General features: G+C 54.7%; 1 protein-coding gene across 1 annotated transcript; it reads right to left on the bottom strand.

Annotated features, from left to right (window-relative positions):
- Nucleotides 1-820: 820 nt before the first annotated feature.
- Nucleotides 821-4,204, bottom strand: FOXB1 (forkhead box B1). Its single transcript, XM_064668330.1, has 2 exons — nt 3,678-4,204; nt 821-3,268 (listed from the first exon to the last, which is right to left on the bottom strand). The coding sequence occupies exon 2, from the start codon at nt 3,243-3,245 to the stop codon at nt 2,283-2,285; it is 963 nt and encodes a 320-aa protein (XP_064524400.1). The 5' UTR covers nt 3,246-3,268; nt 3,678-4,204; the 3' UTR covers nt 821-2,282.
- Nucleotides 4,205-12,067: the final 7,863 nt, after the last annotated feature.

The raw sequence follows: 12,067 nt of genomic DNA, 5'->3' as shown, positions 1-12,067 counted from the left end.
CAGTAATTTCACTGGATTGCTTCTGTCATTTGCAGCAGTCGCAGAATCCTTGTAAAATCCCTAACAGATTTGGAGAACCCCACTGGAAAGTGTGCCCGGAATCCAGTTTTCATTGTAACTACGTTGCCCTTACTTTTTAAAAGGCACTGTATATTTAATTACAGAAAAACGAGCACAATTTTAAGTGTTACAGTTTGCAACCTACCGTTTTTGGAAAGTGTTGATCAATAGAGATGGAGAAATTACAGCAGTGGCTGGACTAACTTGTGCTTGAGGAGGCTTAAACGACAGCTAAAGGGCTATAATAGCTCACTTTTACTCGAAAAAGATTTTGAGATGCCACTTGTAAGAAAAAACACTACTGGCAAAAATTCAGTATTCTCAGTCTTGAAAAGGAACTAATTCTTTAAGGGTTTTTATGTTTGCTCTCTACCGCAGGAGCTTACTGATTTTTATACTTTTTAGATAAAATGTAACTGGGAGTGCGTAGGTGATAAGTTACATCCAAGCAGGTGTAAATGTAATTCGTGTTTGTATTCGGTGTGAGTGCAGAGGGCACAAACGCAGATGTGTATGCGTAGATGCACAGATGTATAAACCCACAGAACACACTCAGTGCGTTATCCCTTCGCTAAACCGGCAATAACGACAACTTTATCTGAGACGTGCTGGTATGTAAACAACTACATTTATAGTAACCTTGCATGAAAAGGCTGTTTAGATTATCTAAATATTGGAATAGCGTCATTCCTTTGTCATCAACTAATGTTTTTTCTTTTCTCCTGTAAACTCTTTAAAAAGACAAATAAGAAACTAAATCTACATTTACATATTTTAATGAGAAAATATTATTTGGACGACTAGGTTCATAATTTAACGTAGACACTTTTTAACCTTTGTCTTAAAACACACATGCTGGGAACAAGAACACCAATATTTAAAATGCCATGCTTATTCTGTACAGGGAAAAAAAAGTTAAAAAGAAATGTCTTTACAGTTTCAATAGACACTAATGCCATTTGGAGAGGGTGTTCTTTTTTTTTTCTTAACTTAAGCAGTTCACAACAGAACAACAGTTCGGTTTCCAGCAAACTACCTAAAACTAGAAAGGAGTATATCAAACAAAAGTGCATTTTACACATTTTATAATCATTCATATGCACAAACATTTACAGTTTCCCTAGCCCCCTCTCTCTTGTTTGCAAAGCCCCAGCAGAAATCAGGATGACCTCCACAGTTTGTACCTGCTATTGTATTACTTTTCCACATTTTATCAGTGACTTCAGCAGCTTTTCTTTAAGCTATGTCGGGTCATGTGCTTGGTGACAGGTTTCTTTTTATTATAATTATTGTTGTTGTTTGTTTTTAAGCTATGAAATAAATAGCTACAAATTTTTTAAAATAACAACAACAAAAAACCCCAACAAACAACAAAGGAAACCTCAGCCCCCGAAACCTTCGGGTTAATCAGAAGTTAATAGGCGAGTCAACTTCTCTTTCACCTGAAAACTACAGTAAACATCCACGTTACAACAGGTACTGCAAAAGGGACCCCATCTGATGTACAGTACAGATGCAAGTTCAGTATTTACATTAGAACAGGCGCTTTGTAAACATTATAGGTGTGGGCTGAGTGGACCGCGGCGGTTCCCTCTCGTGGATCCTGTTCCCGCGCCGGCCCCGCACCCCCTGCCTGGGGCTCCTGCCCGGGGATTCCCGCAGCCTGGCCCCGGGAAATCCTGCCCCTCGTAACAACGAGACCCGCACAAAGGACACGAGCACTTCCCGGCGTTTCCAAGATCCGAGCGTTGGCTGCTTGGAGGCTGGAAACGCCGCTGCTCCCGTGCAGTGAGGCAGCGGCCATCCCTGCCTGTGGAATTACAGACCGGTCCTGGATACACCCTGCTCTTCCCCGTACAAAGGAAGGAAAGAGGCGTCGCCGGGCCAGGCTCGCCTGGCCGCCGGCACAGCGAAGATGCCTGAAGTACTTTTGGAAAACTAGCGATGCAAGTGGCAGTTCCTACCGGGCGGGAGGGGGCCGGGGGCCGGGTCCTTTCGCCTCGGGAGAACGGAAAGCAAAGTTCAGGAGCAGGGGGGAAGCCGAACCCCGAGGGAGGGCTCACGGCAAACCTCAGCTTCCCGCGGGGAGTTGTCTCTGCTTTCGAGGAAAAGAGTGGAGAGGAGAGAGGAAAGGAGCGGAAGGAGGGAGAGGCGGGGAGGGAGGAGAGCTCCGAGGAAACTTTGGGAGACAGGGAAGGCAGAGTCCGCGCGGGCGGCCCGGGTCAGTGCACGGCCACCGAGTGCAGGGCGGGCGCGGGGCTGGTCAGAGTCTCGCTGGGGGTGGCCGGGCTGCTCTGGCTGGTGGCCGTCTGCGAGGACGTGGGGCTGAGGGAGGGCGGCGAGTTCGACAGGATGGTGGGGATGGGCGCGGGCAGGGCGGGCAGGGCCGGCACCGCGGCGGGGGTCGGCTTGATGGGGACGGGGATGGCCGGCAAAGTCTGCCCCCCGTGGCACAGCGGCTTGATGGGCACGCCGTAGGCGCCGTACTCGCTGCTGGCCATGGAGATGGGGGTGGCGGTGTCGATCATGCCGGAGCTGTACATGTGGGGCCAGCCCGTGCCAATGGAGCTGCCCACCGTAGTCAACTGGTTGGGGAGGGGGTAGGCGGCCGGCATGGGCTGCATCGTGGAGAAGGCGAGGCCCCCGGGCATCTTGTACTCTCTGGCGATGATGTTCTCGATGGCGAAGGGGTGCTTGAAGCTGGAGGGCTGGGACACGCCGAGGTTGTACGTGGACATCTGGGGCAGGTGGGTGCCGGTGGCCGCGAGGGCGCTGAGCCGCAGCTTCGCCTGCTGCTGCAGGTACTGCGCCGCGTCCGCCGGCTTGCTGGGGGCCAGGTGGTCCGACTTGACCACCTTGAAGCGTTTGCGGCGCCGCAGGAAGCTGCCGTTCTCGAACATGTCCCCGCAGCTGGGGTGCAGCGCCCAGAAGCTGCCCTTGCCCGGCTGGTCGGGGCGCCGCGGGATCTTGATGAAGCAGTCGTTGAAGGACAGGTTGTGGCGGAGGGAGTTCTGCCAGCGCTGCGTGTTCTCCCGGTAGTAGGGGAAGCGGTCCATGATGAACTTGTAGATCTCGCTCAGGGGCAGCATCTTCTCCGGGGAGCTCTGGATCGCCATGGCGGTCAGCGAGATGTAGGAGTAGGGAGGCTTCTGATCACTGTAAGTGTTTCTGCCCGGGCGAGGCATCTTCGCAAGGCGACCGGGGAGATCTGCAGAGGGGCATCGACAAGGGAGGGGGCGGGGATGGGGGGAGAGGGTTGAGTCCGAGAGGATTTGCACGGACACCCAGTCGGGGCAGGCGGTGGGTCTGGGGCCGGGCTGGACACAGAAGGACGCAGGGAAAGGGCACGATGGACCTCAGCCCTCGGGATGGGGGCGGGGGATGGAAGGATGGGGGCAGGAGAAAACAGCCCGGAGCTCTGTGCCGCCGGCGGGGGAAAAACGGTGTGCCTCTCCCAGCTCCGGCCTCCCTGAGCCTGGCCTTCCCGCTGCAGCCCGCGGCCGTAAAGTTACTCTAGTGGTAGCTCTGTCTTCTGGTCTCGGCGAGGAGGAGAAGGGGACCCCATCCCCTCCCCTCCCCTCGTCTCCCACTTCGTGCTACCCCCTGCATATGCCCACCTTAGAGTTGCTGGAAGTTGACAGTCCGCATCCGGGACGCAGCTGAGAGTCCGGGCTCTTTCCCACCCCGCTCCTCCGGCGTGTCTGTCGCTCCTTTCGCGGCCACTCTGCTCCGGTTTAGTCCTGAGGAGGCAGCGAGCTGGCTCGGTTTTGGGAATCCTCTTGTACACCCCTCCCTTCGCCTCCGCGGGCTGAATCAGCTTCTTTTACACCACCGGCAGCTGGACTGGAGCAGAGGCTTGTTTGCTTCTCTGCAGCCGCGATGAGCTAAGTAGTTGCCTCCATGTCCTTCCTCTAACCATCTGATAGTTTTATGTGGTGACATGAGCAGAAAAGACCCCTGTAGAGGCGCTTCATTAATGTGCCACTTCTTTGCTATCATATGACAATCGCCTTGGGAGCAGGGGGAGGGGAGCAGGGAGGAGGGGGCTGGAGAGAAAGGCATAATCTGGTTTCATTTACACCTATTTACATGGACACCTTGGGCCAATGGGAATCATTTCCATTTGAAGACAAGGCGAGGGGTGAAAAGGCTCCGCCAGCGGAATTGCAGTGCGATGGTACCCGGTGGCTGGGGGTGGGGGGGAAGGTATGCACTAACCTCTCTGTGGACTTTGCAGGAAGCTTAGTCTGCAATTCACACTTACAAATGGAGGTACTGAGCAGTGGGATGTTTGACATGGAAATTGCTTGGCTGTGGTATTCTGTTTGTTCTGCATTGTTATCTGATTTGTATTGTTGGCTAACTTAAGGCAAGCCTTTTTCTCTGTAACGAGAGACTTTCTCTTTGCCAAATCCGCTCTCCCCGAGCGAAGGTTCTTTCGAGGAGCGATAAGATCGGGGCTCCTCGGTAGCCGCCGCCCCGGGAAGTTACTCTCCCCCCCACGCTCCACCCTCCCCCCCCCCAGCCCATGCAGGACTGGTTCTGCGGACCTGTTGGTGTAAAGCCGTGGGAATCGCCCTAAATAATCCCAGCGAGCGGGCTCCCGGCCGTGGCACAGCCCGGTGTGCTCGGGAACGAGTTCCCTGCACGCCGCCGTTCTGCTCGCGGGGCCGCGGAGGGTCCGCTTGCCCCTCTGCCCGGCCGGCCTCGGGACTGGGGGGTCCCGCGGAGCTGGGCCGGGCTGTCCAGTCCCTGTCACCGGTCATGATGCTAAATATCCTCAGTTTGACGCCTTCTGTGGGATTTACGCGCTGTGTCTCAGGCTGTTCGCTTGCCCGTGTGCTGCTCGGTGCGCACCCGTGTGTGGAGGAGCAGGCAGGGTGTGGAGGAGCAGGCAGGGTGTGGAGGAGCAGGCAGGGTGTGGAGGAGCAGGCAGGGTGTGGAGCACCCGAGTTGCGGCTCTCTCTGCTCCACCGCCTCCCTCCTCCCCGGGAACCGAGGCCCGATCCTGGAAGCGCAGCCCAGACGAGCAGCTCGCTGCCCGCCGCGTGTCCTGGGGGGAGGATGAGGCCCGGAAGGTCCCAGGCTTGCCCTAGCACAGGGGGGAAGTTTGTATGATGTGTATTCCCGAGGCTGCGGTGCATCCTGTCACCCTAGAGCCAGAATTAAAGATTGTCTCGGGAGCTGCAAGCCCTGGGAGGAAGAGCCTTTGTGGCGAATACACATCAACTCCATTAACAATATTTTCGGAGTCGGTCAATAACTCACCAAAACGTAACTTAAACACGATGAATTTAGGAGATTAAACAATTTCATTAATATTGAAATGGCTGCTGAGGCTGAGCGCGCGCTCTTGAAATGCAAGCGCACGTTTTTCAATATTAACAGAAGTACTTGAAAAGAAGAATAATGTCACCTTCTTAATTCAGCAAAAATAGCCGGGCTGGGGGAGGGAGCGCGGCGGCGGCTCCGCAGCGCGATCGCTGCGACACGGGCTCTGCGGGCGCCTGGGAGCCTCCTCGGAGGGACCGTCCCCAGCAAGCGGGGCTCCCTCAAACCTGGCAGCAGTCTGGAAACCGCATTTCACACCGCGCCGACCTCGTGTGTGTTACACTGCGCTCCCCTCCTTCCAACCCGCCTGCCCTCGGTCCCATCTAATCCCTCTCTCTCGGGGCAGGATGTCGTTTAGAGAATAATGAGCAAATAATTGTGTTCCTAGGACTCCGAGCAGCCGAACGGCCCCGCGCTGCCGAGCTAACGAGCCCTTTTGGAGGGAGACCTGCCGCATGTCACCCTGTGCCCCTGGCAGGGAAGGGCCCGGGAGCGTTTGTGCGGTTCAGAGCCCGAGAGCTGCCCTGCTCAGTTTAACCGGCTCAGAGATGCTCCGTCCAGCCGGGCAGGGCAGGAAGGCAGTCTCCAGAAATATTTTTGGGGGTGTAAGAGGTGATGAGATGATGACTGTTTGTTAGGGGGTAAGAAATGAAATGAGGACAGATTCCTCCCAGCGTCACCAGGACACCACGCAGAAGGCTTCTATTTCTGTATTGAGAGCCCCCAAATACGTGGGTGTAAGGGACACTTCCCTCCCACATCCCAGCCCCCCGTCTCCAACTCCTAACACCCCGCAGTTCGAGTTTTGTTTCTCAGCCCAAGTTCACTCCTGGGATGCCCATCAAAAAGACGGCTCAAAAACAGCACGGGAGTGAATAAGATTCACAAAGTGACAAATTCTTTTCTTCCTCTTTTTCCCAGTACCTTTTCTTTCCGAAGAAAGAAAACAAAATAAAACAACCGCTGGTGCAAGAGGGAACCGCAAGCTGCAAAGTTAAAGAAAAGTGGACTTCCGTTGTCATTTGCTGCTCCGAGTGCGAACGAGGTATGGCTGGAAGGCGCACGATTTTTTTTTTCCTTCCTTTTTTTTTTTTTTTTTTCCCATTGTAAAGGAATGTGTGAGCGGAGGGGTAGGGCAGGCGAAGTCATCCCAGTAATTGATACCCAAAGTTTCACATCGTGTTAAGCACACAACAGATGATAGACCTGGGAAGTACAGGATTTAAATGCAACTTGCAGCATTTGCCTTTTACTTTGAAAGCCAACACTAGGGAGGAGGAGAGGGTGCAAGTGAATCCAAATCCATTGTGTAGGACACCAAAACAAATAGACGTTTTTCTGAAGTCTAATTCAAATAAGGAGCTCAGAGGAAGTGTTGGGAAAACTGTATAAAATACACATAAGTCAATTATATCAATGTGCAAACCCAATGGAAATCTATTTCGTGCAAGGGCCATTCAGCCCTTGCATGGAGCCCATCATGGACCACCTTTCTGCATGGAAGGTTTGCAATAGCCCCCTTTCCCACAAGCAAGACCACACACGTTTACAGATTTGCTAATAATTTATGCTAATTTTCCTCCATAAATCCACAATTCGCCTCAGTGGCAAGCAGGTCTGTTGAGAGAGGAAAAGGAGACAGAAAAGTGACAAATACAATATTGATTTTGAATCCTTGTGGCTGCAAGCAGGTGTGCAGCTTTGCAGAGGGGAGGAGTGGGAGAGGGGCTGTGGGGGGAAGCCAAGAAGTTTTCCAAGGGTAGAAAAAACCCACTCCGTGTGAGAGAATAGCTCACAACCTTGTTAATATTTACAAACCAGTTGGGAGAAAAGAGAAGGGAGGGGGGAAGTACCAGCTTCTTAGGGTTTCCTAGGCTGCAAAACACAATGCCAGGCTCTGAGCAAGCTTCCCCCGTTTTGGAAAGTCAACTCCAGGCTGCTGGTTGTGGCTGCGTTTCGGCTAAGCCTTGCTCTCTTTTTTTCAGTAATGGTTCTGCTTCTTTTTGCTTCTCGGGGGCCAGGAGGGAGAAGGAAGCGGAGAGATTTGGGGTCTCCTGCTTTTCTGTGTGGTTGAATTCCCGGTGCGGTTTCCCGAAGCGCTGCGGCCGCTCTGGGAACGGCAGGGCTTTGTCCCACCCCACATTCTTCACCAAATCTGCCACTTTGGCGTGAAACTACTTAGCGCCCTTTCAAAAGGATTTTGTTCCTTTCCCAACAAGCACTAAACAAACTCCCCCTGCTTGTCAAGGCTGGACTGAGAACTGCTCCCCAAACCTGTATTCCCGATAGCTCGAGATGCACAGTGCGCTTTGTGCCCGAGGGGGCCCTGGCCCGGCTGCGCCCCTCGGGGCCCGGGGCTCCCGGCGCTGGGCTCGGCCACCCCTGCCCTGCCTTGCCCTGCCCTGCCTTGCCCTGCCTTGCCGTGCCGCCCGCTGGCTCCTCGCCGCTGTCACCCTCCTCAGAGCCGGCTGCCTGTTCGCGCTGTCCTCGCCCGCCCCGTCGGCGATTTCAAGCGCCACCAGCACCCGGCACTTGTCCCCGCTGCGCCACCGCCGGGGGGGCACCGGCTGGGCCCCTGTCCCGGCCCAGCGCCATCGTTTCGCCCCTGCCCAGCGCGAAGAGAGCCCGCGCTGGGACCACCCGAATTCCTTAAGCCCGGGAGGAGGCTGCTGCTCCCGCTCATCGCTCCTGGGGCTGGCCCGGAGCACCCGGTTCCTGACCGAAGCCGGTTTCCTGGGAAAGCTCTTTTTCCTCCGTCGCCGGCGGTCAATCCACGCGCGGGTAAGCGCGGCCCCGCAGCCCCCCCTCCCTCCGCGTCCCCGGGACCTCCCTGGAGGGCTCAGGAGCCGGGGCTGCGCGGGGCCGACACACCGAGTGCGTGAGCTCCGGCTGGGCACACACAGCGCTGCCCGCACCTGCCCCCCGCCCGTCCCACCTCCGCGGGGCCGTGCGGGTGTGCCCGGGCCATACAGGTGTGTCCGGGCTGTGCGGGTGTGCTCAGGGCCGCTCTGGTATATCCGGGGCCACTCAGGTGTGCCCGGGCTGCTCAGGTGTGCCCGGGCCGTACGGGTGTACTCAGGGCCATACAGGTGTGCCCGGGCCGTACGGGTGTACTCAGGGCCATACAGGTGTGCCTGGGCCATACAGGTGTGCCCGGGCCGTACAGGTGTATTCAGGGCCATACAGGTGTGCCCGGGCCGTACAGGTGTACTCAGGGCCATACAGGTGTGCCCGGGCCATACAGGTGTGCCCGGGCCGCGGGCTCGGGCCCCGCAGCAGCGGTGAGTCCCCAGCGCTGTGTTAAGTACTGCGCTGTTGGCGCGGATTCCAGCTCGAGTCTCGACGTTACTGCCCTGAGAGCCTGTCTTTGTGGTAAACTTCCCTTGCCTTCCCGGAGGCGCTGGAGTATTTATCTACACGTTTGGGACTTGTTGGTTTGTTTATTTATTTATTTGGAGAAGTAACAGGGAAGGCCTCGCAAACTTTTTCTTTTTAATCTTCCCTTTTAAACAAATGTCGCATTTCAAGCTGCCCTCTCTTCTCCTTCTCGCATTGTAGGAAATATTGAAAATGCCACCTTAGTATTGAAGGGATTAACTTGCTTTTCTCCCAGCCGCTAACTCTGGTGTAAAGGGAGCAGTAGATCAACTGTATAATGTGTGCACTGTTTGGTCATTTGTACAAGCAGAACAAAGGTTGAGCTAAGCCAAATTGCATTGCACTTGTGAACCGAGTCCCAATTTGAAGTATCTTTTACAGCAGGGGGAATGAGAACAATTTCGTGTATGTCTAAAAGGGAATAACAAAGCCACTTTCTAGAGCATCTCAAAGTGAAGTAGTGAGGCGTGACATTCCCAGGGTGAGGAGGGACAAAGGCAGGGTCAGGGGGATGAAAAAGGGAATCAAACAGCCACTTTCACATGTCTGCCCTCAACTGCTGCACCTCTCCATAATAGGAAACAACTGTTGTAAAAAGGGGGATTGCTCCCATTCATTCAAAATAGCAAATGATAGCTAAACAACATTGTCAAAACTGAATCAACTTCTGTGCAGTACCACCCAGAAAAAGGTATTGTGTTTTGGTTAATAGCTGGGTGGAGCAAACTTGATTTTCCTTTTTCATTCTTTTCTTCTTTCTTTTCTTTCTCCCTCTCTTTTTTTTTTCGAGGACTCTTCTTTCCAAATCCGTCCGTTTCATAAACTTTATTTTTTATCATCAGCTTTTTTTTTTCCGAGACACGCTCATGCCATTCACGCTTTCTCCCACAGTCTGCTCTCGTCTTGGTGTTCCGTGCAAAATCAGAAAGAAAAAAATTAGACTGAGTCCCGTTCCCGCTGCGATCAGAACGGCGGTGCAAAACCCGTAAGCAATGTAAATCTTTCTTGAATTGCATGTCCGTGTCGCCCGGAAAACCACCTTTAAATGACTAAGTTATTACTTAGCCAAACATTGTGAAATGGTTTTTATGACAATTGGCGATGATTTTAAATTGCATATCCACAAGAATAATGGCGCGCACGTTACGGTTATTTCCCCTCTTTAAAAGCAAAGGTAATAACCGCTCGCGGAATTCAGGCTCGGACAAACTTTTTCCTGCATTGTGTGAAGTCTTTAACGAGCCGGGCTTTAATTAGGGTCAGAACTTTGAATGCTCCTGTTTTTCTCGCTGTTGGCGGGGGGCATGTTTGCAAACAGACCCGTGAGTTGCCGCAGCGCGGTGGGGGTGCGGTGCGATGTGTGGGCGCTTTGCCTTCCTGCCGCAGCCCCCTCCCCGCGCCCCCCGCCCCGCTGCCACCCACCGAGCTGCCCAGGGAAGGGAGGACATTCCCGAGCGCGGCGCTCCCCGCCCCCGCTCCTCGGCGGGACGGGACGGGACGGGACGGGACAGCACCGCCCAGAGCCCCCCGGCCCCCGCACACCCGCGAGTGCGGGCCCGTGTCGCGGGGAAGGGGCAGCGCCTTCCCGGTTCTGTCCCCGGGAAAGCAGGGGGGCTGCCCGCCCCCTCCCTTGCTGCGGGGCCCGGCCCAGCGCCCACCTCGGGGTCCGCAAGGCCGGCTCGAGGCTGCGGGGAATGCCCCGCACCGCGCCCGGCAGCGCAGGGAAGGGCAGGGCGGGGGGTGACAGGGCAGCCCGGCGGCTGCAGGCGAAGCGCTGGCTGCGCTTCCCGAGTCCAGCGGCTTCCATCGCTCCCTTGCATCTGTTGACATCCTCCACCCTCAGCTCCCGGCCGCACAGCTCCCGTCTTCCCATCAACCCTCAGCTCTACATATTAACCTTCTTTAATATTTCATTCCTGGAAGAGATTCTTTGGATCTAACTTTAGAAAAGATTTCCCCGCAGCGACTTCTTTCCACATATTTTTCTCTGTCTTTATTATCGAGAGATACGGTAGTCACACAGCATTCAATCAGCCGAAGACGATAGAATTTGATAGAGGATTTTTACTCCTTTTGGCGAGGAAAGATTTTACATGGGAATAAAAGGTATTGCGAACGGCAGAGCTTTTAGAGCTGTGAGAGCGAGATGCCTGCGCTGTCATTCAGGGGAGCCCCTTCGTATTTCTTTTGCTAGGAAGTGTTTCCGCCTAAGTTCGCTCCCTCTTGAGCCACGACCCGTAAAACCCTCGCGCTGTATTTTGGGTGACGGCGGTTTCAATGGGCACGGCCGTTTTCTCGTCAAGGTAGAATCACACTCGTAAGAAGCGCCCCCGGTAGCGAGAGGGACCCGTGGCCGGCGCGGAGCCCCGCGGACCTGTTGGAGCCCCGCGCGGAGCCGGGCGGAGCTGCCTGGGTAAACTGCTTGTGTATCTCACATTATCATCCTGCTATCTGCAGGCAATGTAGATTTTCTAAAGATCTAATGAATAAACAACCAGCAAGTGCTGGCGGTGTAATTTACATTGTTAATGCCTACATGTGTATAATAAATATGCATTTGTATGTCTTCAAATAAACTCTTTTTAGTTTCTAACCTGTGGTGATTTTTTTAAAAGCTGTCTTTTCCAAGAAACCAGTTTTCCTTTTCGTTTCCTGAGCTAGTAGGGAAGGAAAAGACCTAGCAAAGCGCTTTACGTGTGCTTTGCAGCGGCAGCGGGGGATGCGGGGCCTGGGCGCAGCCCGCCCAGCGAGCCCGGGGCGCGGCCCCCGCCGCCCCCCGGCGCGGGATGGAGGCCGCGGCCAGGCAGCGCCAGGCGCTCATTTCTCAGCGCAACTTGCCACGCTTTTAACAGCAGAACAATTTAAATGTACAATATTAGCTCACAGTATTAGTCTGGAGGTGCAAAGAACAATCCATTCAGAGACTGAGCTTCAAAGGCACCGGATTCCCCTCAAGGAAAAGTTTACAAATGTGGCTGCTCCCTCCCTCCTTCGCTGCCTCCCCCTCCTCCTCTCCCTCGCCGGAGACAAACGGTTTTCCCTGAACGCTTCTGTAGAGGGCATCCCTGACCAGATTTCTCCCACCTCGCCGTGCCGAGCCCGCTCCCCCCTTTGAGCTGCGGTTCCTCCGAGCGCGGCCCCGAACGCGATCGGGCTCCGCGGGTCGCGCACTGGCCGCGGCGGTGGAAGGCGAAGCTCTCTCGCTTCCAGATCTCCAGGCTGAAAAGCCTGGCGCTTCGCAGCCCCTGCTGACTTCACCTTGGGAGGGATAAAGATTTTCTCCTCATTTTTCGCTACA

The sequence above is a fragment of the Pseudopipra pipra genome, chromosome 12 (genome assembly GCF_036250125.1).
Source record: "Pseudopipra pipra isolate bDixPip1 chromosome 12, bDixPip1.hap1, whole genome shotgun sequence".
In the NCBI taxonomy this organism is placed as follows: domain Eukaryota; kingdom Metazoa; phylum Chordata; class Aves; order Passeriformes; family Pipridae; genus Pseudopipra; species Pseudopipra pipra.
Note: the sequence above shows the minus strand (reverse complement) of the source record. Positions and strands in the feature narration are given on the sequence as shown.

Coding starts and splice junctions, on each gene's coding strand:
- FOXB1 (XM_064668330.1), bottom strand. CDS start 3,245: ATGCCTCGCCCGGGCAGAAACACTTACAGTGATCAGAAGCCTCCCTAC.